Source organism: Scheffersomyces xylosifermentans, assembly GCF_036884685.1.
Source record: "Scheffersomyces xylosifermentans strain CBS 12540 chromosome Unknown RJT20scaffold_1, whole genome shotgun sequence".
Taxonomy (NCBI): Eukaryota; Fungi; Ascomycota; class Pichiomycetes; order Serinales; family Debaryomycetaceae; genus Scheffersomyces; species Scheffersomyces xylosifermentans.
In genome coordinates this window covers 3,118,905-3,145,513 of record NW_027042939.1, presented here as the reverse complement: position 1 = coordinate 3,145,513, position 26,609 = coordinate 3,118,905, and the positions used below count along the sequence as shown (strand labels likewise).

Sequence of the window (26,609 nt, the reverse complement as noted above, 5' to 3'; positions counted from 1 at the left end):
CCCAAATGGGAATGCCCTATGGTGTTCTATTGTGAAATAGGCCCCTAGGAACCCCCTTCGCAAGAAGCCAAGTTTCTAGGTACAGAGGAGTTTTCTAATTTCGAGTTTGTGCTCAAGAAGAAGCGTAGAAAAGCAAGGACAATAATGATTACTAGTCAGATACAAATCAATATACTCAAGGGGAGACCCACTAACAGTCTGAACAAATTTTATCTTTTATTTACTGAACACTGATACTATTCTTACGAATGGAAAACTCGACGAAACGAATAAATTCAATCCTTTAACCATTCCCCTGGATTTTCATTCCTTCATGACTTCCATTGTACTCCTTCATCTGTTTCAATCCTCTAATATCTATCCTCTCTGAACCTCCGTGCTCCTTCTCTTTCATTCCAAAGTCTCGCTAACACCACACGACGAAAAGAATCTTTCCAGCGAATCTCGTACGAAACTTCTCACTAACCTTTCTTTTGCACACTTCCCCTAGCGACACTCTCTCCCCCAGGGAATGGAACTTCACCTCACCACTCACTTCCCAATTAGGAAGTCTACAATTGAAAAATTTATCAAGTTCAACTTTTCATAAAACTTTCTTTAACAGATTTCAAGACTGTTTCGGGACTGTAGAAACCACAAGACAACCATAAAAAATCATAGAAAATGGCTAGAGCAAAGACCGCCAACACCATGGTGAAGCTCGTGTCCGCTGCCAAAACCGGATACGAAAAATGGTTCAACATCCCTAGAAGTACTCCAAAGATGAATCTCATTTTATACGACCCAAGAGCCAAAAGACACTGCTTGTTCGTCGAGGATAAGAAGAGAAGAGTGGCCGAAAGACCTCCAAAAGACTACTCTAGAAGCCACCGTTAAACAAGTTTCATTTCTGAACATTTCATTGAGCTGGGTCAGACTTTTTCATGGGAGATCTCATCAAGAACCAGTTTTGAAATCTTCAAGGACTTAACATTGAATCTCTTTCAATGGGATATTGGCACGAAGAATATTTAATCTCCCCACTTGTACATAACCGACTAGAAGTCGGACCGACAACGCTTACGATTACGACGTTTCATAGATACATAATAATTTGTATTCTACAAATACATAAACATATAAATATTGCACAGTCTATCTACTGAAAATTGTAGAATTGGAAAACTTTTAAAAATTCTATAAAGTTATGTTTAAAAAAATGAAACTTCTATTTAATGACTATTTACATGTTTCATTTCTCTATATTTTCAACTCTCTGACTGTCCAATCATCTCCGACATTCAAAACCAGATTGTCTCCGATAACTGTAGTCAGATTGTCCTTTTGACCAACCAAATATCTTTGAATTACATCGGTTAAGTCTTGGTTATTGACACTCAAGAAGTTTTCTCTGCGCTCCTGTCTCATTTCATCAGTGATACCTTCGTAGAACTCAGTAGAACCTTGGCTAGCAATGTTAGTTGGGGCATCTACACTCTGGAAGATTCTCAATTTGGCCTCTTGTAGATCCTTTGGCTCCCATTCAACCAGCAAACCATAGTCAAACGACTTCTTAAATGATTCAACGGACTTTAATGGATTTGGATCTCTGTAGGAGTAGAAGTTCAAAGTTCCACCCAAACCATCATATGTCAAACCACCACCATAGGCACCATTAGCTTCTCTAATGACAGAGTGTAAGTGCTTGAAAGTGTACAACTGAGATAAGATCTGCAATGTGGCACCATCCTTGCTCATGTATTCAGCACCGACTTTACCCAAAGAGGCATAACTCACTTGGAAAGGTAAGTTAATTAATGTTTGTTGATTGGCATTGATGCCCAATTTGTTAGAGTTAAATGCATTGACCAAAGACTGCAACTCATTGTTGACGTCTTCCTTTGATCCAATGGTGAATTTGTCATCAAATTGTTTAAGTAATTTCTCGTTTGAGTCGACCAAATCCTTGTCCCCCACAAGTCTATACTTAAAGGATGCTTTGGAATTGTCAATTATCAATCTTTGAATATCCTTTAAAATAGGTAAAACTTCATCAACTAAGTACTGCTTACCCTTAGCTTCGAGGTTCGAGTTCAATTCCAAGCCAAATCCAACTTGACTCATACCTGACGTTATATCACTAATATACCTGCTGGCAACCAACTTGGAGTTTGAAACACCATTAGCATAAGAGTGTCCCCTATCTGCTATAACGTTGAGTTGATTTTGTCCCATGCTCTTGATTAAAGTGAATAACTTATCCACCACCAATTCGTCGTTAGCATCAAACTTTGTGTCCGTTAATATTTCATACCACAAGTTATAGATGTTCTCTGAATTATCCTTGAGTGCCATACCTGACAACAGGAAATTCAATGAAGCTTCATTGATATTGTATGGGTTACTTGTTACTCTCAGATTGAACGACACTCCTCCAGTCAATCTCTGAATCTTTGTCTCTAGTTCAGTTATAGATGTGGACCATGTACCAGCCAAGTTGGTGAGGCAAGAGCTGAAGAGCGAAAGGTACTTATAGTACTTCGTAGGTAAATACGAAATATCCTTTGATGCAGCAGCATATATCAAGCCATTGGTATCCACAATTCTCTTTTGTAATGTTTTGTTGTTAATGTTCGAGAAGTCTAATGGATAGAACTCACCTTGCTTCGGTATGTCAGCAATAGTCAAGGTTGGTAAGACTTCGCCATCCTGTTCTTCTGCCTGCTTGCGGGCAAGTTCGAGACCTCTTTTATGAATAATGGTCCTATCTTCGTCAGATAAGTTACTGACCATCTGGTCAACACGCTCACTCTCCTTGTCAGCCAATTTCTTATTGAAATCAACATCTGGTTTCATTATAAACTTAAATTTCTGAGTTTTAGGGTTTAAAAGTGAGTCAACTAGGAGCTCCTTGAAGATTTGTAAACCATTTTTCTCATAATCTGCTTTAAATTGATTCAAAATAGGTTCAACCTGCAAAGAAAGAACTGGATCCAAACCGTTCACCCAAGTTGGCACTATAGCATTCAATAAACCCAAACCAAAATCTGGCTTATGTCTCTTAAAGTTTAACTCGATCTGGTGCAAAATGGCAGCTACTCTATCTTTATAGGTGCTATTTGGGTTTTCTAGTTCAGGTAAAACGTTGCTCTGAATAATATCCATGATCTTAGACTCCAATTTATCAACTTTCTCTACAGTTAAGTTGTTCAAACCCATAGTAAAAGAGAGTAAGGCTGTGGTAGTGTCGATCCCTGAGTTAGCAGAGAAGTCGTCTCCATACTCACTCTCAATCAATTCTTGGTAGAATGGGGCATTGTGACCATCACAAAGCAAAGAACTCAAGATCTTCCACTTAAAGAGGTCATATTGTTTACTCTCATCCAATGCATTACCTAAGTTCCAAGTGATGGAGGCCTTGTATTGTTCCTCGATTGTCTTACCTGACATCGATTCTATTGGGCCTGGAAGAGTGACTTCACTCATAGCCTCAGAGCCCTTTGGATCATTGAATATTGAAAACTTAACATCTGAAGTTCTAGAACGTGTTCCGAAGCCCTTGAAGTATTCGTTCATACGCTGCAAGTGATTAACTAGAGGCAATGTACCGTACGTGAATGTTCTAGCGTTTGAAGGATGGTAGTTCTTGTTATGGAACTCAACCAAATCTTCATATTGTAAGTCAGGGATTTTGGCAGGATCTCCTCCTGAGTTATTCAAAGAGGGATAGATAGACTCCAAGTATCTTATATAGAAATAATACGATGTGTTTGAGTTCTGGCCCTTCATTTCGTTGTAAACCACACCTTTCAACTCCAACTTACTTTTTGGATCCTCTACATTCTCGTTTTCCAATCTCCAGCCCTCCTGGATGAAGTCGTTATAAGTCAACAAAGGTTCAAACACAGAAGAGAGATACACATCCATTAAGTTTTCAAAGTCTTTTGCATTCGTTGTAGCGTAAGGGTAGAATGTGAAATCATGGCCAGTCATGGCGTTCATGAAATTACTCAACGAGCGGTTGGTCATTTTGAAGAACGGATCCCTTACCGGATATTTGTATGAACCACAAAGAGTGGTGTGTTCCAAGATATGAGGAACACCGGTAGCGTCTGGTGGGTTTGTCTTGAAAGCTATCAGAAACACATTATTACTATCCGTTGGTGAGTCCAAATGGAGATGTTGAGCACCGCTTGCCTGATGCTTCAAACTAACCGCCACAAGGGAAAACTCCGGAATTGGTTTGACATCTTCTATCACGAATCCATGAACATTGAGCCCAATAGGGTATTTGCTGAGAGTCAGTGCTTGGGAGACACTGGTTGCAAGTAGTCTTGTGGTAAGGGCAGCAGATTTTACCAGTCTAGCGAGTAAACGACGATTTTGCCTCAACATCATCAACTTGTATGGTTTCCAGTCAATTGTCAGTTGTTTCTAGAGCAGTTTATACTCTTTTCCCAATGCTTTTACTGCTAAACTGAGAAAGAACCATCATTCAACAAAGAATAAAAAGATCATTAAAAGCAGCCAAAAATGTTTAGCCGCCAGTGACGCCGTTGATTCTTCGGAGAGAGAAAAGATGATTCTTTGGAAAGTGAGTTTTGCGGTGTGGATGTAACATGGAGTGAGTAGTGATGAGAAGATTTAGAGAGAGTTTGTCGTTAGAAGTTGGGGCAAGATTGGGAAATTAATGGGTGAGAGATGGGAGAAATTAGTGGGAATGAGTGGGAAATAGTGGGAAAGACTGAGCTCGATATAGTGAGGCCGTGAGTGGGAATTAGAGAGGAAATCAGTCAGTGAGAAGGGGTTCAAACGGTGAGTATTACAAAAATTAGTGAGGGTAACAAGAATTGAGTTCGACGGATCAGTTTGACATTAGTAAGTACATTAGTGAGTTCTCTGCTCAGATAATCTCTTCTCAGTGATGGTAGGTGGTTCTGGAACTTCTCCTTTAACTTATAAAGAACAGAATATGGCCAGGCCACTGCATAATCTCAGTCATGAGTGACGTAGTAGTATTTATCTTGGTACTGCGTATCACATTGATTGCCTGAGAAGAGTTGACGTGATGAGATGGTTGAGATATGTAGACGGAATGACGTAGCGGAATGGAGTGATAGATCGATAGATAGGAAATGAGGTTAGAGAGGTCAGCTGGAGAAATGAGTCCACTTTGAATTGTGATGCCAAGGAATGCAATTTAGCATGGAAAAGAGCTTCCATTGCTGTTTAAATGTATTTTCCAGATCAGAAGAATCGAAGAAGTTGCCAAACATTGAAGTGAAGGTCAATAAAGAGGTGGAAGTTTCATTGAAAGTGCTAATCGTAGATGTATGAGAGAAAGGTATCTTGGAGATATGATGTTTTTCTCTCTTGGGAGAAAGGCGACGGAGTCAACATTTTATGCCAATGGCAACGGTAGTAGGAAGGTAGAGTAATCTTTCCCATAGTCTACTCCATCTTAGATTACCCATCGTATACAGCATTTTAGATAATTCGTATATACCATGTAGATCGTATGTAGATTAGCTACAAGGTACCTTCGTATGTAGCTTATACCTGGTGATATTATCACATGATAACATAATACATTATATCATCGCCATAACGTGATTTGCCCCGTGACCGCTCTTACCGGCCCGGTCTTCAAAAATTCTTAAAAACAAGTTTTCAGATCCATTTGAAGAGACCATATTTGCAGCTTACCACTCTGGCAGTACTTGAAAACTCTAAAAAGTATGAGTGACATCAAGGACCATGTAGTGATAGCACACCAGCCAGTTCATCATACTAGACAGAAAAATGACGCCGAAAAAGTATCTGCTCTAGGTGGTTTTCTTGCTGGAGGACTTGCAGCTTGCGGTGCTGTGACATTCACCAACCCAATTGAGTTGATTAAAACAAGAATGCAGTTGCAGGGAGAGTTGGCTAAGACCGCCAGTGATGCTGTGAAGCTATACAAAAACCCATTCCAGGCATTTGTGGTAATTTATAGAAATGAAGGTATTCGTGGTCTTCAACAAGGTCTTTTTTGCGGCTATTACTATCAACTTGGATTGAATGGATGTAGAATTGGTTTGTACGAACCAAGTAGATACTATATCACGAAATACTTGTCACCACTGACGTTTACGGAAGGAGCCAAGATTCCTCAAAATTTAGCTATCAATGTGTTTGCTGGCTTTGTTTCTGGCTCCGCTGGAGCCGTTTTGGCATCCCCATTCTTTTTGATTAAGACAAGAATGCAATCATTTTCTAAGGCCACTAACTTAGAGGCTGCACACCACGTTGGACAACAAACGTACTATAGTAATGCCTGGGATGGTATTGCCAAGATCTATAAATCAGAAGGTGTCAAGGGTTTATACAGAGGAGTCGATGCTGCTATTCTTCGTACCGGTGCTGGCTCCGCTGCTCAGCTTCCAGTCTACAATTTGACCAAGAACTTTCTCTTGAAGCACAATTATGTCGAAGATCACTCGTTGGGTCTTCATTTCATATCATCATCTATGGCCGGTCTTGGTGTCGCAATTGTGATGAACCCTTGGGATGTCATTTTGACGAGAGTCTACAATCAAAAGGGTAACTTGTACAAGGGTCCTATTGATTGCTTCCAGAAGACCATTAGATACGAGGGATTTCTGGCTTTGTACAAGGGTTTCTGGGCTCAATTATTTAGAATTGGTCCACATTCGATCTTGACTTTGATGTTCATGGAACAGTGTATGAAAGTAATGGTCAAGGTCGAACAGAGGCTTGGAGCATGAGAGGATTTTCATTTCTGTACATTATAGAGGGGTCTACCATTCCACTGCATTCATGAACATCATGTCATAGTTATTTATTAGAACAGGGATTACTTAGAATTAGATTAAAATTAAGGATCAGATAATTCCACGAATTATTTATAGAGTCAGAAGGCTTGGTTGTCGTAGATGGTCATTAGAAGTGTTATCTTGGTCGGTCTGCAAAATGGTTGGATAGGGTATTTTCCAGGGAATTTATACTTACGCAATGTTTGTTATGAACCTTATTTATGTTAACCTTTATGCTGCTTATGAAGAGATTCGTTTAGTTATTATTATGACAGGTTGAGCGATTCGCGTTTATAAGAGACGAATGTGTATGGCAAGTCTTCACATTAGGAAATTGTAGTTGGTTATATGTTTGATGGGTTATATGTTTAATGTTTATGGTTTGAGGTTTGAGAATTTAATATTAAGTGGTTTCTTTGAGAACAAGTTTTTGATGTGTAAATTAGGAGGTAAAAGAAAGGGTTGATTTCGCAAATTTAGTTATTGCTGTTTTCATTATCATAGATTATGGCGATAACAAGAAGGGAACATAGAAATATAGAAAGTATATCTGGAAACTGCACATGTAAAGAGGTATGGAAGTTGTGATTTGTTGCAATATCCAATGTGTATTAGAAGATCTTAGGTTAGTTCAAATGCCCCAAATTTCCCATTTTTATTAGGAATAAGCATTTTGTAGATAGGCAAATACATTGGGATAAGTCCTTAATATCAAGGTTGAATTACTTGAATTTTTTGAATCAACATTTAGCACATACGAACATACCAAATACAATTAAAGTCAATACTTTATTCAATATTGTAAGCACAGCTTTATGCTCTCATTTTGTGTGTTACAGCCAATCTCACTAACATGACTTGTATCGATCCGACTACAAAATACAAATACAAGTCCATAACAAAGAAGACCTCACATTAAAGTTTACTCGGTTGACTTTTCAACTTCTGTCACTTTATACCTTTCTTCTGTCTCTCTGCTTTGGTCCAATTACTATTTTTGTTTTTCAGTATTCTCTCCTCCATAATTTACTCCAATTTACTACTAACACATTAAATAGCCTCTTCTCATTTCCTCATTCATTGCTCCAAATGTAAAACAAAGTACTAAAAAGTAAGTACCGCGCCAGTAATTGCTAACTACTCCCACATAATTCTCGATTTTTTACTAACTTATAACTTACTCACACATAATTCTCGATTGTCTACAAACTTTATTCACTTATAATTATCTACTAACACTAACTTATAACTTACCCACACAATTACAATCATCTACTCACCTACTATCACCACCACCACCACTACCTCTACTCACTCACCCCACCCACTCACTAGCCACCAACCAAACCCCACTCAAATACAACCACCCATAAAAACCCACACCGCAATATTACTTTCCCTCCAACCACCCTCAACCACTCTCCTGCACACGCCAGTGGCAAACGAATTTCTCTTTTCGTTCTCGTTTTTTTTTCTTTTTTCTCACGGCTCACCTTTTGGTTAACCGTTAACAACAAGCACTCATTAAACACTCAAACATCACACACAAAGGCGTGCTTGTAGCCGGAAAAGTGAGTGTTAGCTTCGAAAACTGTGCTATAGGCGTTCTGTAGGCCCCAACACAGCAACATCGGAGCGAAACCACCAAGAATCCATCGAGATCCTTGCACAGTTGTATTCGGATAGTGCCTTAGTTATCCGCTTTCCTAATAAGTATATTCCTGGTAGTAAAAACAGTGGCAGTAAAATCTGACCCCCGTGAAAGCTGCCATTAACCTCCAAAAGTTGGTAGTAAACGGCGCCTAAGAACACGGCGACAATCAGCCACTAAGTCTCCAGATACTGCTGAAGTGCTCCGACAAGCCGGCGGTTGTTCCAGAAACCCCGTATTGCATTGTATTCTCGGAGAGAACCAGTAATTTGTGAACCATTAGTAAGAGGTGGTCATAGAGCTTGTTTTACAAGAAATCGGGCCTTACAACACTATTAGAGGACGTTTATTGTAGTATTGGGCTTATTCATTGAATTGATAGTATCGGTAAGAAAAGAATAGCTCGAGTAGTGACGAATACTGATCGATAGCATCCCTAGTTCCAATAAATTAGCGATTAGTAAGAAATCGAGAATTGATACTAAAAGTCGTTTGGAAAGCTTTTACAGAAAGTTTGGTATCATCACAGGATTGATAGTATCAATAACTTAGAGGTATCATCGTCATTCTTTCATAGTGGTTATTACGCATTAATTCACCATCGGCATTGAGCTCATTGAGTAACCGATCGGCATCACATCGAACCATCTCGATATCACATTATCGCATAAACAGCGCAGAATCGTTAGTATAAACCTATTTCATCTATATACCACTGGCACCATGCGTGATTCCAACTATAAATCGATCTCCACTAACAAAGCGGCCGTCACCATCACAACGTCTCTCTATGATAGAAGAGCCCTCGATGTCACATCGGACAAACCACTCGTGAACTCACTCAATTATTTGACATACCTAGTATCATCGCTGGCTAAAGTGAGAGAAACTCTTTCTGTCGATGGAGGAATAGAACGCTTGATAGAAATTCTCCACGAATGCCACAATTCCACCTTCAACGTAACAGATAACATATTCAATAGCGAGAGAAAGCTTCTCACTGCTTGGAAATGGACCTTGGCTTTCCAATGTTTAGTATTGGTAGGCACCAGAGGCACAGAGAAGATTCGCCAGAAGGTGGTAAAGGCTGGAATATTACCAATCATCGCCACGGTCTTGGATAACTATCTTTCTCTTCATGAAAGAACATTCATCCATGCCAATCTGAGACAACAACAACAGCAGCAGCAACATCAAAGTTATCAATCACTGACTCTGGGATTTCAAACCCAGCTGAATAATCAACAGCAGTTGTCTATGCAACAGCAATTCGCTGGTCGGTTTCAGGAAAGGAATGAACAGGCTCCGGAATCGCAGCTTCCTGGTCAAACTAGAGGCCCACAACAGAACTTCAACAATGAGATACAAGAGAATGGCGGCCAAGTTCCAGGAGTTTCTACCTTTATTCATGGAGCAGCTCAAGCTAACATTGGTCCCATCGGGGTGGACCAGAATATAATGGGCTTAGCAAGAGGCAACACAGTTAATCCAGAGAACATTATCAATGACACGGGAAATTTGGGAACTGATACAGGAAACACTGCTGAATTCGTTAATGCCATTCGAACTGCTCAGAATAATGCCAATTTCCCATTCAGTCAAACCGCCGCTCCAGCTTTCGACTATAATTCACTTCAAATCCCCATCCAAATGGCAACAGCTGCTATTGAAGCAACATCTATATCCAACACACATACTTACCCATCTTACTTTAACAACAGTCATACAAATAGTTTGACTAGCGATGACTATGACAGTTTGACGGTAGACCAATTGCTTAAATTGATAAGACTTAATAACTTTGTTCCAAACTACGACACCAATAGCAGCCAAGGCTTGAGTGCTGGTTCTACTACCCAGAATACTCAACATAGCTTCACCAGTGTCAACACCACCAATCACAGTTACAATACCAACAATAGCTCCCCACAAGGACATAGTAATAGCGGAAACTACAATACTGGTAGCCCTTTCGGCAGCATAAACCCTAGTTCGAAGAATAATACTATTAATAATGACATACGCCGTCGCTATATTATTGTTAATATCATCAAAAAATTGCGCGACGAGAAGCGAACCGAGATCCTTGATGATCGCTTTTTCAATGACTGTGACTACGACATGGACAACAACCTTCAGTTCCTTCTGGATCTTTATCTCCAAGACTTTGAAACCAATCGGAGCATGATAAGCTCAAAAATTGCAGTCCGTAACTTCACCGAAACTGGTGTCGTGATCCCCAGAGATGATGACATCGTGTGGTCATTGCAGTTATTAGCATATATTTCAAAGTATCCATATTTGAAGGACGTCTTACAAAATACTCATTTGGTGATAGACATGAGTATTCGCGATAAGCAGTTGAAGCTCTATTTGGAGAAGCAGATGAAGTTAAAACTTAAGAAGAGTCTCGCTATTAACCTCCGTCCAACTATCACTCCCAAGTCTAGGACGACGAAGACGACATATTTGGAGCGCTTCAATCCATCGGCATCGAACTCACCACAGATGCTCAATGACATTAACACCATCCACGATGACAACTTCATATTAGATGAAGATAAATTTGAATTATGCAATAAGCCAGAGGAGTCTGGTCTCACGGAGACAGCTGAGATCGAGGACGAGGACGAAAGTGAGGAAGGCGATGACGATGATGACGAAAGTGAAGAGGGTGATGATTCGGATAAGAACGTCAACGAGTTATCAAGCTCGAACGAAATCTTAGAACATGATGCTGAATTGGCAAACTTGGCAATTGATAGCATCAACAGTTCCAATTACTTAAGTAAGCTATACGACTCAATTGTGGACTGTGAATCTATAGTGAACGATCTCGAGAGGGAGATTGCGTTGTTCCAAATTAACGAGAAAATGAACAAGTTTATCGAAATAGAGAGTAAGAAGTTGGTGAACACAATCATATCTAAGAGAAAGGAGACTGCAGAGTTCTTGACGAAAAAGTGGAGCTATGATGATTATGAACATTTCGATATTGATGAAAGTAATGACGACCAAGATGACTCCTTAATCGAGTACAGGAAGGTTAACTTGTTTCCCATTGTGGAGAAATTCACATTTTTGGCAGGAACAGATATGTATTACTGGTCTGGTGTAATAATGCGTAACTCTTGCAGAAGGAACGAGTTGAGGGGTGGTGTAAGACAGTGTGGAAACTTGGAATGTGGAAGGTGGGAGAAGTTCCCTCGGGAATTTCTGAAGTGTAGGAGATGTAAGAGAACAAAGTACTGCTCGAGAGAATGCCAGATGAGAGCATGGCACTGCCATAGGAATTGGTGCATACCAAGTACATCTAGTACCAACACCAGTAACGCCGCCCCTAACCAAGCTAACCAAGCTCACACGGCACAAGAAAGCGGAGCAACGGAGGGAACGACTGACCCTGTTTTAGGTTCCCAGCCTACCGGCACCGATCTCTTACAAGGACCAGATGAAGATCAGGAGAGTCAACAGGAGCACGAACTGTCATAGCTACAAAATACCTCCGAATGTATTAAATTCGCCATATGCCTTTCAGCATATTTTTATTTTGGTTAAGAGAGTTTGTACATCATTATTTGGGTTTTGGGAAGGAAAACAGACGTCAGGGTATTTTCATTTTATTCACAAATAAACATTCGTCAATGCTATATTATGACATCGACATGCTAAAGCTTCAACAATGGACATTTGCTTACTACTAGCTATGCTATTTATTTTATTGGATACATGATAATTTGGATAAGTTTCCATAAAGCACAATATGCTTCTTCGCAAAGCAGGCGATCTGGTATAAATATCGCTTGCAATCCGGTAATTCCAGCATTACCTTGCAACTGGTATGAAATATCTGTAAGCGTAGGTATTATTCGATGAATCGTTACTTTTTCTAAGGTTCTGTTAAACAGGTTTGGTGTCGCAGTTTTACTTTGACATTTTTGGGTCCCCGACACTCTTATAGGAGTGAAGTCCTATGTGAGCCAGTGATACTATGGGAACGAAGAGGATTCTGTTCGGCTCTCAAAGCAAGTTCCGACATGTCGAGAAGTTTCTGACCTCGGAGTTGAGCTCTGTATATCGACCAAATACCCATTGCCAAAATTGAATTTGTTAATAAGTGTTTGTGCATCGTACATATACAGATACGCTTATGGTGTGATTATGAAATTGGAGATTTGGATCACTATCGATATGAAATTAGGAGTCTAATCTAGAGTTTACGAAAACCTTGACCAGAATACCAAACATCGAATTGCAAGTCGAAAACGGAACATCGAATTTTAATACGAACCAGAATACGAACTACATACTAAAAGATCCTTACTTACGAACAAGAAAATACTGTTATGAATTATTTTTAAGCGACTTATAGTTGAAGAAATATCATAAGATGGTCACTTGTGAATAACACAATCACCATTGAGTAAAGTCCAAAATAAACTTTTCTTCGATTGGAATACCTAAATCTGCTGTAGCAGTAACAGGGCTAAAACTCATTGTTAGATTCTCTTGTTTGACGCATATGATTATATCCTTGCAGACTTTTAGTCTAGAATTATTTAGTATTGAAAATAACAGGAAAAATTGATAATTTTACGGCTCATTATCATCATATATATTTTCAATCTTATTCAAGATCTACCAGGGAATAATATCCTCAAAATGTGTAAGTATTTGTGGCATAATAAACCTTATGACTGTCACAATACATATCGCATAAAAAAACGCCGCGCAGGTGTAGTGCTTTGATAAAACGCACAGGGAAGCGATTGTTTCTTATGTAGAATACCCCTACATGACTAGTGCAAGTTGTCACATGAGATGCTACTCCTCAAAGATGCAGCAACAGTTGAGCAGCGAAGTGCTGATTTTATTTTGCAGTCGCCATGCGCTACTCTCAAGCTGTAAAACCACTCCTAGAGACCGGAAAAAATAAAAGAACTACTAAAAAATACCTAGAGATAGTTTATTTTGAATAGGCTCAAAGTTCGTTAGCCGACTACACAGCTTTAAACAGATCCTTTTTTTATCAGTGAATAATTTTCCATTCATGGGGTAAGATTTTGACAAGTTGTGTTGGATTAAAAAATAAAATCCTCCCGTTAAAGGTAACTAATAAGGGTGACTTATCTGGATTATATGCCGTACAGATACTTTTTTTTTGCTGATATTATTATCAATTTCTCCTCAACCACAGGAGTAGTTACATAGTGTTTAGCAGGGAACACTTCAGTCTTTGCTGCTGTTCAAATACCAGTGCTTCAAATTATTTTGACACTATACGACTGGTGGATCAAAGGTAAGAATCTAGAGTAAATGAGATGTTCAGGGGCTTAATGTGCGAAAGTAGGATCCCTATTTGCAAGATCATTATTATCCACCAGGGCTGGGAATGTGTTTCTAGGTTGTTCGTACACGTAACGATAAAGAAGGAAACGAACCCATAAAGCACCCCTTTTTCTTGATAGGCATAGAAGAAGGTAGAAGAACAGAAAATCGCCGTTCGAACACCTGAGTGGCTCGTTGATCACTAGACTATTCTTTCACCCACAGTTGTTAACCTTTAAGGTTTGAGATGTAGTAGTTTCCAGAAGCACCCACGTGAGTATTTACAGCACTTCTCTTCCTAATCTAGGTGTGTTGTTCCTATATGGGAGTCTGCATGTTATTTTCCACATCCCCCTCTGAATAGCTTGTTGGTATTTTTTGACAGTAGTCACTTTAGGCTTACGCATTGCTCCACACTTCGTCTCTGATTCAGAGTTCTTGTCTCCGGCTGTCAATACTTCACCGCCCATTGTCTTTTCTTTTTGGAATCTTGATCCCATTGTCTTCCTGTAAGCGCAGTACATATGGTTCGGGGCTCGGATGACTTCCTTTCCCTTAATGGCGTTACTTACGCAGCGATAACATTTCACTATGCCATCTTACAATTTTAGGGAGAAGATATATTTTATGTTATTGCCGCTATTATGTATCAGGTTAGTCAAAAAGGCGGTTATATACATGCGCTTGCCTTGCACCGCACTATATAACTATAGAGGCTTAGCCCAGAAAGGATCCTAATTACGGAGCACGAATGAGAACGGGCCGTTACAAAACCTTAATCGATTAGTGTGTCTTATCGTAGGAGAAGATGTGGAAGCCGAATAAAAGCTCTGAAGTTATTACTCTCCTTTCCTGTCTTTATTTTCGTATTCGTAACAACTTCTGACATTTCTCGGAGTCCCCACACACGGGGGACCGAACGGCCAGCTCATCATGTTCGTTAGGCGGCCGGTAGGGTCTTCACATCTTTTGTAGAATAAGGTATTCCTTTTGCTCTGATGAAGGTACGCAGGTTAGTTTGGTAAGTTGAAGAATCATAAAAATGGATGTCGTATGTATTAAAGGTATTCAATAAAAGATCGACAAGGGAAGGAAACGAGTTCCTTCACCAAAAATAAGGAGTTCATCAAGGAACAATCTAGGATCTCTCTTAAAAGAGAAGCGAATGGGCTTTAGAACATCGTCAATTAGAGAATTCTCAAGTGAAACTTCGGTTAGGAACTTGTAGTGGAAATTGTCCCTTAAAGAGGGCAATTCTTGTAAGAGAATGCAATGATGGGTTGGAATCAATCGGCTGTGAAATCACATAATTCATGATTATGTAATTCCATGGTACTCTGACTTTCATTAGCCATAAGGATGTGAATTGGAGAATGTCTAGTCAATTATTAAATGGAACCACATAATTCAATGTGTCAGGTCTCTTCTGTAAACGCAGTTCAATAGCATTTATAGATGTCGGACTTCTCTTGATCGTCATGTAATTGTGGAGCCATGAGTGTGTACACCTCTTTGAAACTATCTGGTGTCTTCAATTTCGATGACTATCATTTCGGACCATGTCTTTCACACAGAATATATACCCATCACTTTAAGCTCATTGAATGCCAAAGAGGCAACTGGCTCTTGCATTTCATTTGAAATTCTGGATTTTGATATACTCTAAGATCGTGGTCAGCTAAAACAGCACAGCAGTTCCCAAACTATCCAACGAGTAAACTGGTGTATAGAGACATGGATTAAAAATAGATTGCCCTCCGTGCAGATGTACCCGTCAGCAGATCTAACTTGTAATCACAATGTCAGTCTCACATTGTAACGTCTTCATGTGCTGTGTCCTCGTACCTACGTTAACTCCATCATCCTTTAATTTTAGAGTTGTCTCTATATATAATCACTTGGTCAGTCAATGTAGTTCTATATTAAAAAGTTGTAAAATACTTTCGAAATAGAGGAATTACCCAAACTACATAAAAGCCGAAGTTGATGTTTTGACTACTTCTACCATGAACTGATTAAGCTTTACCACTTCGATAATAGTATTCTTCGCCAATTAATCGAATTCCCCTGGCTCATCTATTCACCGCAAATGGCCAAGTACGAAAAGACCATTTCCTAGTCTCCATTCAGAAGATAAATTGTTTGACTGTAGGGGTAGCCCTCGTTTCTTTTGTAATTTTTCTAACATATTTTAAAAGGGACTGAGACCATAGGCACTAGCTTCCATTGTTTTGTTCTTGTCTGAGAAGTTGATATGATCGTCTCCAAGTGGTGTTGGCATATACTAGAGCTTAAAAATGATATTAATATCATCAGGCAATATTATTAAGACCGATGTATTCTTTAGGAGACTCAGAATGAGAAGTCCAAAGTATGAAAAGAGGTCATACAGAGGGGTTATTTTGGCTTTCGGGCATGTTTTAGAACCCTTTGCGCTTATACTGTCTCCCGAGCTATCTAGGAGTGTGCTTCAATAATTTTTTACTACTCTATCCGCCTTTTGCAATAACAAAATACTGCAAAAAACACACTCTCTCTCACGCATATTTTTCCGATTGCGGCATACCACAAACTCTAAACACTCTAAACACTACGCATATAATATAAACGAAGATGTGGACAATGTATGCAGTACGATGACATACGAAGATTTTAGACCTGCAAGTAATAATACCGCTTTCGGAATGAAGATCCAATTAGAAAGGGTATTGTAATGTTATTTTTCTGGAGGCTACTGGTAGAGTTAATACGAACCATCATATTATAGTGCAATACTAGTCAATACTTCTAGATGGGGATATAATAAAATTGTCTATTTCATGTTTACGAATTAGATTTCACCAATGCATACTAAAATGGTAACAGCACCGCTAGCCGAGACAAGAATTGTGCAGTGTCCAGTATCAGCACCCTTGCCACTTTTCTCGAAACGAGAGAGAAGCATACATACCTGGTCTCATGCTAATGAGATGCGGTACTGCCGCCGCTCCCTGTAGTCCAATAGGAGACCACTAAGCATGATGCGTTAAGTGAATGCTTAGGATATTTTGTCTTTTAGTATAGAAATAAAATTTTTTGTGGTGCAGGTTATCAAATTTTTTGATCTTCACTGGCATAGCGGTCCTGAAGTTATTTTTTGCAATTAAACTCTCAAGGCATAATAGTATGTATGCTTTTATGATCATTTTCTAACGACCCGCTATGTGAAAGCCTCCTCATTTTTGGCGAGACCCCGAAATACCTGGTAGCTCCACCAACAAACAAAAGCCAAGAACATCTTTTCTGTCGCTATGGATAAGGACAGCAAATCTGATTAGGAATGATAATCGGACGTTTGTGATACATATTTGACACTAAAGCCGCTTGCCGAAGTCAGGAGGATCTGATATGCACATCTTATCCTAAATTAATTTTGTAAGCAACCTTCGTCACTTTAGGCACGAGTGGTAAAATGAATAGGGATCGCAAACATTGAACACAGCTTGCTGGCCTTATTCATCTACACTTTTGTATACGTGGTTTCGTACTTAGCTTAACCCGATACACTGAGAAGGTTGGTTCAAAATATTTTGCAATATTTTTTTTTGTATTTTTCGTGCGACTCTTTTTTTGAACTTTTTGCAGCTTGCAGGCACTATGACATAATAAAGCCAATTATCGCCGTGCAAAGAAGTTTTATAGTTTATAGAATGATGTAAAGACTTGTTCAATCGTAGGAAAGATACTGAAAACTTGTGCTAATAATAACATAGTCTTGGAAAACCTTGTTTCCATGAAAAAAATGCCTTGGTGTTGTCACGTAAAAGTAAATAGTAGGTTGCACTTCACGATAAAAACATTCCCCTCGCTGATAATACCATCCTTCTTGACTTATTAGTTACCATAGGTTTCATAATTTTAGGCTAGAGTGTGACTGGTGAACTCCACTTAGAGACAATGGGGAAATTACTGCAGTTGTTACGGGCAACTATAATGACAACTGCTCGTAAGTGGTCAAGTAAAAGTACCTCTACATACCATTGCAATATTATTTATGATGCAACCTTTTAGTTCATCTAGTTGTTACGACGAGTACGATCTTCACCCGAATTAATGCAAACATATTCAATCAGAACAATTAAAGCTTAAAGCTCAAGCATTCAAATATTTTTTTGCATTCGTCTATATCAATAAATTGCAGGGCACCGATAGACCCCTCATTTTAATTCGAACCTAGACGATATGGTCATGGTATCCATTACTATTTATAACTAATCTTGGCATTTTGTCCCCATATTCACTTATAAGTATCAATGTCCTACCCCATTTCACCCTATTTGCATCCTTTGCCCTTTACGATACCCCCCACACTAGATAGAATGCAAAATGTTGACCACTTTGCTGCTACTCTTGCTAATAGTAATTGGACAAGCGCGGGCGCTTGTTCTACCGTTTACCAATACCTGGACCCATTCCACCTCTTCCATAGGAACTTCAACTAAATGCTCCGACGGACGTTGTACAACAAGCATCATCTTCTACGTCCCCATTCCCACTGAAACCGTTACCCTGACTTGGTCCAGCGACTATGAATCCATTTGCACCCGTGCCGCAAACCCTGGTCAAACCGCGACAGTTTTGGTTGTAAAACCAATTCCCACTGTTTCTTCTACGGTAACATGGGCTTCTTCCCATGAAAGCAGCTATACCGTCAAAGCCAACGTCGGAAACACCGCTACCGTCGTGCTCCAGAAGGTTATTCCCACGAAAACCGTAATTTCAACCTGGAACAAACACCATGAACTGACTTCTACAGTAGCCGCCAGCCCTGGTGGAACGGTCACTGTGGTTGTCAAAAAAGTGATCCCCACCGAAACCACTACCATAACTTGGGAACTCTACTATGCTAGCAGTCAGACAATATACGCGACAGCAGGAGGAACCGCCACCGTAGTAATCCAAGAAACAATTCCTACAGTCACGTCAACCGAGACTTGGAGAAAAAGCTCAAGCAGCAGTTGTATCATTGAAGGCGCCCCTGGTGGATTGGCTACGCTAGTGTTACAACAAGCCGCTCCAAGACAAACCTTTGTGTGGCCCGAATATTTCGACAAGGTAGAAACCTATCGTATAGCCAAAGAAGATGCCGTTAAGCCAGTACTTGACAAACGTGCGCCACCATTGCCTACAGTAACGACATGTGGAACAAATCCCAACCAAGCTAATGCAATCACAATGACATCAGTAAGAAATGGCCAATCGACTGTAAGGGTTACATTACCAGCGACATATCCCACTTGCGTCCCTCCTGATACGACTACCGTTTGTGGACCCCAACAATACCAAACATCTACTACAACCACAGTCATCAATGGGTACTCAACAGTTATAGTGTCATTACCAAAGTCAAATTCCCGGTGTATACCTCTTCCCAGCGTTACAGTTTGTGGCTCTATTGCTGGACAAGAAGACCCCATAACCGTGACGAGCGGTAGGCAAGGCCAATCGACTGTAAGAGTCACATTGCCAATGACCTACCCGACTTGCGTTCCTCCCGTTACCACTACTGTCTGCGGCTCAAACCCTGCCCAGTACTTTGCGTCTACAACCACTACCGTGGTCGGAGGATATACTACAGTAATTGTCACTTTGCCAACCAGAGATCCAAAATGTATTATTCTTCCCAGTACGACTATTTGTGGTACAAACATACATCAAGTGGGTCCTAGTACAACAACGTCTGTCAAGTATGGGCAGTCCACTGTAGTCGTTCTTGAACCTGTGACATTCCCCTCATGTGTCCCTCCAGTAACTACAATAGTTTGTGGAACTGACCCGAATCAAAAATTTCTTTCCTCAAGCACATTTACTGACGATGATGGGTATAGGACAGTCAGCGTCATAGTACCGCTCCATTCCCCGACTTGTTTCCCGCCTGTGATCACCAGTATCTGCGGTGATGATGTACACCAAGTTCAGCCCATATCAAACACCGTCACAGATTACCAAGGATACCGAACCATAACCGTGATTGTACCTCTGTCAGTACCTTCATGTGTTGCACCAGTTATCACTAGTGTTTGTGGTAGTGATCCAGCTCAAATAACCCCAATATCGGACACTGTGACAGGAGATGACGGTTACAGAACAGTGACAGTAACTGTACCTCTGTCAGTACCTTCATGTGTTGCACCAGTTATTACTAGTGCTTGTGGTAGTGATCCTGCGCAAGAGACTCCTATCTCCAACACGGTTACAGGTGACGACGGTTATAGAACAATCACAGTAATTTTACCTCTGTCCGTACCTTCATGTGTTGCACCAGTTATCACTAGTGTTTGTGGTAGTGACCCAGCTCAGGTAACCCCAATATCGGATACAGTGACAGGAGATGACGGTTACAGAACAGTGACGGTAACATTGCCCAAGAGTTATCCAACTTGTAATGTTCGCGTTCTTCCTAGCATCACAGTGTGTGGCAAGAACCCTTATCAGACTGAGCCTGTGACGGCCACTACTGTCAAAAACCACGAAACTATTATTGTTGTGACAATTCCTAAAACATATGCTAGTTGTCTCCCACCAGTAACAACAACAAGTTGCGGGACTGATGTTAGCCAGAGGCATACCATAACTTCAACAACCATTATAGACAACAGATCTGGTATTGTAGTGATATTGCCTGAGAAAGATTCTAAATGTAGGCCAACTCCAACTCCTCCTCCTCGTACTACAATTAGTATTTGCGGACATGACCCACATCAAAAGTCTACTATTGTGAAAACTGACTGGCGGAATCACGAACTAGGACATACGTTAACTGTGAAGGTAACGATACCGGAGAATGAATGCAGACGATTTGCGACGGTTACCAGATGTGGTTATAGAGCACACACTATTACCAGTACGGATGATGATCGGAGATCAGGCGCAACACCTACTGTCTACATAGAACTACCTATTTGGCAATGTTTGTCTAGACCTGATTCCTCTTCTTCCGTGGACTCTTCTTCCGTGGACTTGTCGTCAGCTGACACTTCAACAGAGGTTTCATCATCTTCAGATTCCACTTGGTCGTCTTCAGATTCTACTAGGTCATCCTCAGACTCCACTTGGTCGACTTCAGATTCTACATGGTCGTCTTCAGATTCGTCTTGGTCGAGTTCTTATCCTAGTTGGCCTTCTTCCTCATCGGTTGACTCATCAGAGGTGTCGTCCTCCTCAGAAGTGTCATCATCTTCTGAAACATCATCTTCCTCAGATGTCTCGTCTTCCTCAGATGTCTCGTCTTCCTCAGAAGTATCATCTTCATCTTCAGATGTCTCATCCTCCTCAGCAGTGTTATCCTCCTCAGATGTATCGTCGTCGTCAGCAGTTTCATCCTCCTCAGAAGTGTCGTCCTCTTCAGAAGTATCTTATTCCTCAGAAGTGACATCAACTTCATCTTCAGATGTCTTATCCTCATCCTCCTCAGATGTATCGTCATCGTCGGAAGTTTCATCCTCATCAGCTGTCTCATCATCTTCTGAAATCTCATCTTCATCAGATGTCTCATCCTCCTCAAAAGTGACATCAACTTCATCTTCAGATGTCTCATCCTCCTCAGCAGTGTCATCATCTTCAGATGTATCGTCATCGTCAGAAGTTTCATCCTCATCAGGTGTCTCATCATCTTCTGAAGTCTCATCTTCTTCAGATGTCTCATCATCCTCAGAAGTTTCAACCTCATCAGAAGTATCTTCTTCCTCAGAAGTGACATCAACTTCATCTTCAGATGTCTTATCCTCATCCTCCTCAGATGTATCGTCATCGTCGGAAGTTTCATCCTCATCAGGTGTCTCATCATCTTCTGAAGTCTCATCCTCTTCAGAAGTATCTTCATCTTCAGATGTCTCATCCTCCTCAGCAGTGTCATCCTCCTCAGATGTATCGTCATCGTTGGAAGTTTCATCCTCATCAGGTGTCTCATCATCTTCTGAAGTCTCATCCTCCTCAGAAGTGTCGTCTTCTTCAGAAGTATCTTCTTCCTCAGAAGTGACATCAACTTCATCTTCAGATGTCTTATCCTCATCCTCCTCAGATGTATCGTCATCGTCGGAAGTTTCATCCTCATCAGCTGTCTCATCATCTTCTGAAGTCTCATCCTCCTCAGAAGTGTCGTCTTCTTCAGAAGTATCTTCTTCCTCAGAAGTGACATCAACTTCATCTTCAGATGTCTTATCCTCATCCTCCTCAGATGTATCGTCATCGTCGGAAGTTTCATCCTCATCAGGTGTCTCATCATCTTCTGAAGTCTCATCCTCCTCAGAAGTGTCGTCTTCTTCAGAAGTATCTTCTTCCTCAGAAGTGACATCAACTTCATCTTCAGATGTCTTATCCTCATCCTCCTCAGATGTATCGTCATCGTCGGAAGTTTCATCCTCATCAGGTGTCTCATCATCTTCTGAAGTCTCATCCTCCTCAGAAGTGTCGTCTTCTTCAGAAGTATCTTATTCCTCAGAAGTGACATCAACTTCATCTTCAGATGTCTTATCCTCATCCTCCTCAGATGTATCGTCATCGTCGGAAGTTTCATCCTCATCAGCTGTCTCATCATCTTCTGAAGTCTCATCCTCCTCAGAAGTGTCGTCTTCTTCAGAAGTATCTTATTCCTCAGAAGTGACATCAACTTCATCTTCAGATGTCTTATCCTCATCCTCCTCAGATGTATCGTCATCGTCGGAAGTTTCATCCTCATCAGGTGTCGCATCATCTTCTGAAGTCTCATCCTCCTCAGAAGTGTCGTCCTCTTCAGAAGTATCTTATTCCTCAGAAGTGACATCAACTTCATCTTCAGATGTCTTATTCTCATCCTCCTCAGATGTATCGTCATCGTCGGAAGTTTCATCCTCATCAGGTGTCTCATCATCTTCTGAAGTCTCATCCTCTTCAGAAGTATCTTCATCTTCAGATGTCTCATCCTCCTCAGCAGTGTTATCCTCCTCAGATGTATCGTCGTCGTCAGCAGTTTCATCCTCCTCAGAAGTGTCTTCTTCTTCAGGAGTATCGTCGTCCTCTGAGCCTTCAGAAATAAGCTCTTCATCTATGGTCACTGTGTGTCGTAGAGATGGGTCGAATTGTTTCACCGTCTCAAGTTCTGAAGTCTTATCATCATCTAGTGATACTTCAAGTTCAGTTTCAGTATTGCCCTCAAGCTTTTACTATGGTAACAGCTCGATATCTAGCCTGGTTCCATCCAGTATTGAAGAATCTTCAATATCGTCTAATCCACCTATCACAATCTGTCAAAGAGACGGTTCCAACTGTGTTACTGTATCTAGTTCTGAAGAAGTTCTCTCCGCGTCATCCTCGAATCCACCTATTACCATTTGTCAACGGGATGGGTCGAATTGTGTCACTGTATCCAGTTCTGAAGAAGCTTCTTCAGTTTTCTCTTCTGCGGTTTCCAGTTCGCCTATTTCTAGCTTCCCTTCTTCAATCACTTCAAGCGTATCAAATTCTGAAGAGGTCTCTTCACTTCTTTCGTCCGCTACTCCTAGTTCAACTTTCTCGAGTATTCCATCGTCGATGATTTCAACCGAATCCATTATATCTACGATAAGCTCAAGTTCCCCTGCATCAAGCACAGGCATATCTACTTCAAGCAGTGGAACAGAAACGTCGCCTCTTTCCAGCACAAGCTCGATTTCAACCGAATCCATTACATCTAAGACAAGCTCAAGTTCCCCTGCACCAAGCACAGGCATATCTACTTTCAGCAGTGGTACAGAGACTTTGTCTCTCTCAAGCACAAGCTCTATATCGACGTCGACTACATCACCCTCCATTACCACTACTCCAAATTCTAGTTCTCCCGCTTTTATCCCCACTACAGGATTGACTAGTCAGAATCCAACTAGTAGTACGCTTCCGGAACAACAGACCAGTTCGACAGCAACCACTGCTACTGGTACTGCTGGAGAGACGCCACCTTCGACAGTAGTTACCCAATCAATAAGTAACGGAACCCCAGTATCTCTGACTGGTCGTCAACTGATTGCGGCAGCAGAGTTTACCAGAAGTCCAACGGCTCTGGCTGGTCGTCATCTGATTGCTGCGGCAGAGTTTACAAGAAGTCCAACAACCATGACCGGTCGTCATCTGATTGCGGCAGCCGAATTCACGAGATCACATCCTATGGTTACAATCCCAACTTCAGCAGAACAAGGGCAGGCGCCATCACAGCAATTCTCGTCACAAATCTTAGCAATTGTTATGGTATTTGTTCACTTGCTCTTCTAAGTCAATGTGACCATGACTTCATTCTTTCTGACTCAATTTCGTTCAATTTATTCTGTTGAGCATAAACTGCTCCTGTAATTTGTTTATTTTATGACAACTAATTTAATTCTGTATTTCTACTTCAAGTTATCACCGTTTTGAACACGGTGTATTTATTCTTTAATCATTTCTATATATGTCTTCATATACATTCGTTCATATTCTAGGAGAAGTAAATCATCAATGCATTCCATATCTAATGTTTCGAATGGGTTGCACCTCAACAAAAGCGAGTAAGCGTATTAAGAATAAAGTTTGAATACAATGTTCTTGATTTTTTTGTTAATTTATCAAATATTTCATAAATGATGCTGATATTCCACCAAAAAGAACAGATTACGATAAAAAAATTCTGCTGATTTTTTTACGTAACAGCAGAATAGAATACATATTCAGAACATACATTGCTCTTCTCAATAAAGCCTCTTTCCTTCCATTCCGTAGTATAAGGTTAACCATAGTTGCAAAAAGTGCTATGTCCTCATAACATGATTACATTGTCTCAAATAATATCCAGGACTATTCAAACTGAGGTACGGAGGTAGAAAAAAATGCATATGACATTCTAGGTTTGAAATTTCTTATATTACTATTTTTTTCGAAGAATAATGAGTAACCTAGAAATCATGTTAAAGACGTGTAGCATGCAGATGACAAAAGTTACTATAAAGCAAAAGGTACCTTACTCGATTTAAATAAAAGCTCATAGTTTCGTTACTCTTGCCATTTAAAGTAACCATCCAAAATACCTATATATGTATACATAGGGTACATTTAGGAAAATCACTGGAACAGACAGATCACGTGATTCAGCAAACATGAGAAGCCAATCTTTTTGGGGATTAAAACCAGAGAAGAAATAGTGGGTGATTTTAGGTTTCTTAGTTAACTGAATTGCTTCTGTTCATTCTAGTTCAGACTTGATGAGCTCCCACAGCTCTTGTCTTTAGCACTTGTTTTTAGCTCTTCCTCAGGAACATGTCTTCTTTCATCAATCCATGCCAGTACATCAATACACCAAACTGCACAGAGCCCAAGTGCGACTCCGCGAAAAAATCAATAAACGCGAGTTCATGTCCTCTACTGAAAAGGTGAAGATGAGTTGTTCTAGTTGATGTAAGTTTGATTCTAAATCTGTCTAGGCGTTCCGTGTTGTAGATTAGACCAACAAGATGCCTACAAGCTCACATGAGTACGAATCCGGCGAAGAGTTGGCTCCGCAAAATTTGATATTGCCCGAGTACGTCCCATTCCAAAAGGTATTGACTCGAGACTTCGAGTCTGTTAGTGTGTTCCAGAACTATGCCTCTAAGAGCATCAAGGAACTCATTGGACAGATATCCGTAGAGACCTTGAAATACTTAGACTATATCATAGCAAATCCACATCTTCATGTCGACGAGTCTTTCTTTGCCGAGAGATTGGAAGCACTTCTGTCACTTCTCCGAAGCGAAGAGGAAATAAAACTCTACAAGTCTTCTATATCAGAGAGTAAGCAGAGCATCAAAGACCACATACTTAGGGATCATCAATTGAATGTGGACACGCTAGGGGAGTTACAGTCGGTCTACCTTCTGAACTTTGCAGATCAAATAAGCTCGGAATATGTCGAGTATCGCGGTATGTTTTTCGACGAAGATCAGTTCAGACGCATTCTTCATTCCAATAGTCTATACAGCTATATTAAGAAGTCGTCATTCGTTGTCCAGAACCCAGAAGATCCTATTCCTGAAGACGAAGAAGAAAACGACGAAGACGAGGAGTTGAATGTTTCAGGAGGTAAAATATCATTGAAGGACCCTCTTTCGTTGAACTATTTTGAAGACCCTGTTCTGTCCTCTAAGTGCAAGCATACTTATGACAAGGATACTATTACCTTGCATTTGAATTCAGGTCACTCCGAGTGTCCCATTGATGGATGCAGTCGGTCTCTATCAACAGCAGACCTAAAGGAAGATAAAATAATGCTCTTGCGGGTTAAAGTTTTCAAATCAAGAGAAAAGAGGGCCAGAAAGGAGAATGAAACAACTGAAAGAATATCATAGGGTCGTAGCTGAACAATAAAATGGAAAAAGCGAGTATCATTGCTCGAATTGCAGAAGAATGCAACTAAGTCGGCTGTAAGACAGTTGCTAAGTTTAGAGCGAAGTTTTAATGGCGACCTCAATCAAGACCGTCCAATCGACTGGTATGGACGGAAAGTGAAAGATGTGGCAGAGACCTAGAGTCTAAAGCAAACATCTTTTGGCATTAAAGGAGATAATCAGTCCATTCCCAAACTATATATTCAAATGAGCACATGCGGCATTTCATCATCATACCACTATTTGATCCAGAATTACGAGGTGCGCAGTTATTTGTCCTCGGCCTTTTTCATGCTGAGGTGCTGTTATTCGCGCAAGTGTCTGAAGTCATCACACATACCGAATTTGCTAAAGCGGAAGTATGGCAGCAGCTGTGCATATGGAATTTACCAAACGTTGTACGGCGTGCACGGCGTCTGGATCGATGGATTTCTGAATGTTGGAAACTGACGC

General features: G+C 40.5%; 6 protein-coding genes across 6 annotated transcripts; 5 read left to right on the top strand and 1 right to left on the bottom strand. All coding sequences in view use genetic code 12, as the record gives it.

The window, feature by feature from the left end:
* Positions 1 to 663: 663 nt before the first annotated feature.
* RJT20DRAFT_138691 (mitochondrial 54S ribosomal protein bL33m) lies at positions 664 to 1,097 on the top strand (the record flags this gene model as incomplete). Its single annotated transcript, XM_064918594.1, has 2 exons — positions 664 to 871; positions 907 to 1,097. 2 exons carry the CDS (start codon positions 664 to 666, stop codon positions 951 to 953), a joined length of 255 nt encoding a protein of 84 aa, XP_064777697.1. The 3' UTR covers positions 954 to 1,097.
* Positions 1,058 to 4,654, bottom strand: CYM1 (Cym1p). The gene has a single exon (XM_064919273.1). It carries the CDS (start codon positions 4,375 to 4,377, stop codon positions 1,240 to 1,242), a length of 3,138 nt encoding a protein of 1,045 aa, XP_064777696.1. The 5' UTR covers positions 4,378 to 4,654; the 3' UTR covers positions 1,058 to 1,239.
* A 1,063-nt stretch (positions 4,655 to 5,717) lies between these two features.
* Positions 5,718 to 6,746, top strand: OAC1 (Oac1p; the record flags this gene model as incomplete). Its single annotated transcript, XM_064918699.1, has 1 exon — positions 5,718 to 6,746. One exon carries the CDS (start codon positions 5,718 to 5,720, stop codon positions 6,744 to 6,746), a length of 1,029 nt encoding a protein of 342 aa, XP_064777695.1.
* A 2,422-nt stretch (positions 6,747 to 9,168) lies between these two features.
* On the top strand, positions 9,169 to 11,937 carry MUB1 (Mub1p; the record flags this gene model as incomplete). The annotated part of the gene is made up of 4 exons (XM_064918698.1): positions 9,169 to 9,643; positions 9,914 to 10,291; positions 10,379 to 11,773; positions 11,858 to 11,937. 4 exons carry the CDS (start codon positions 9,169 to 9,171, stop codon positions 11,935 to 11,937), a joined length of 2,328 nt encoding a protein of 775 aa, XP_064777694.1.
* A 6,201-nt stretch (positions 11,938 to 18,138) lies between these two features.
* Positions 18,139 to 20,363, top strand: RJT20DRAFT_132765 (uncharacterized protein; the record flags this gene model as incomplete). Its single annotated transcript, XM_064918167.1, has 2 exons — positions 18,139 to 20,223; positions 20,325 to 20,363. 2 exons carry the CDS (start codon positions 18,139 to 18,141, stop codon positions 20,361 to 20,363), a joined length of 2,124 nt encoding a protein of 707 aa, XP_064777693.1.
* Positions 20,364 to 25,244: 4,881 nt separating this feature from the next.
* On the top strand, positions 25,245 to 26,117 carry MMS21 (SUMO ligase; the record flags this gene model as incomplete). The annotated part of the gene is made up of 1 exon (XM_064918166.1): positions 25,245 to 26,117. The coding sequence occupies one exon, from the start codon at positions 25,245 to 25,247 to the stop codon at positions 26,115 to 26,117; it is 873 nt and encodes a 290-aa protein (XP_064777692.1).
* Between the last annotated feature and the right edge of the window lie 492 nt (positions 26,118 to 26,609).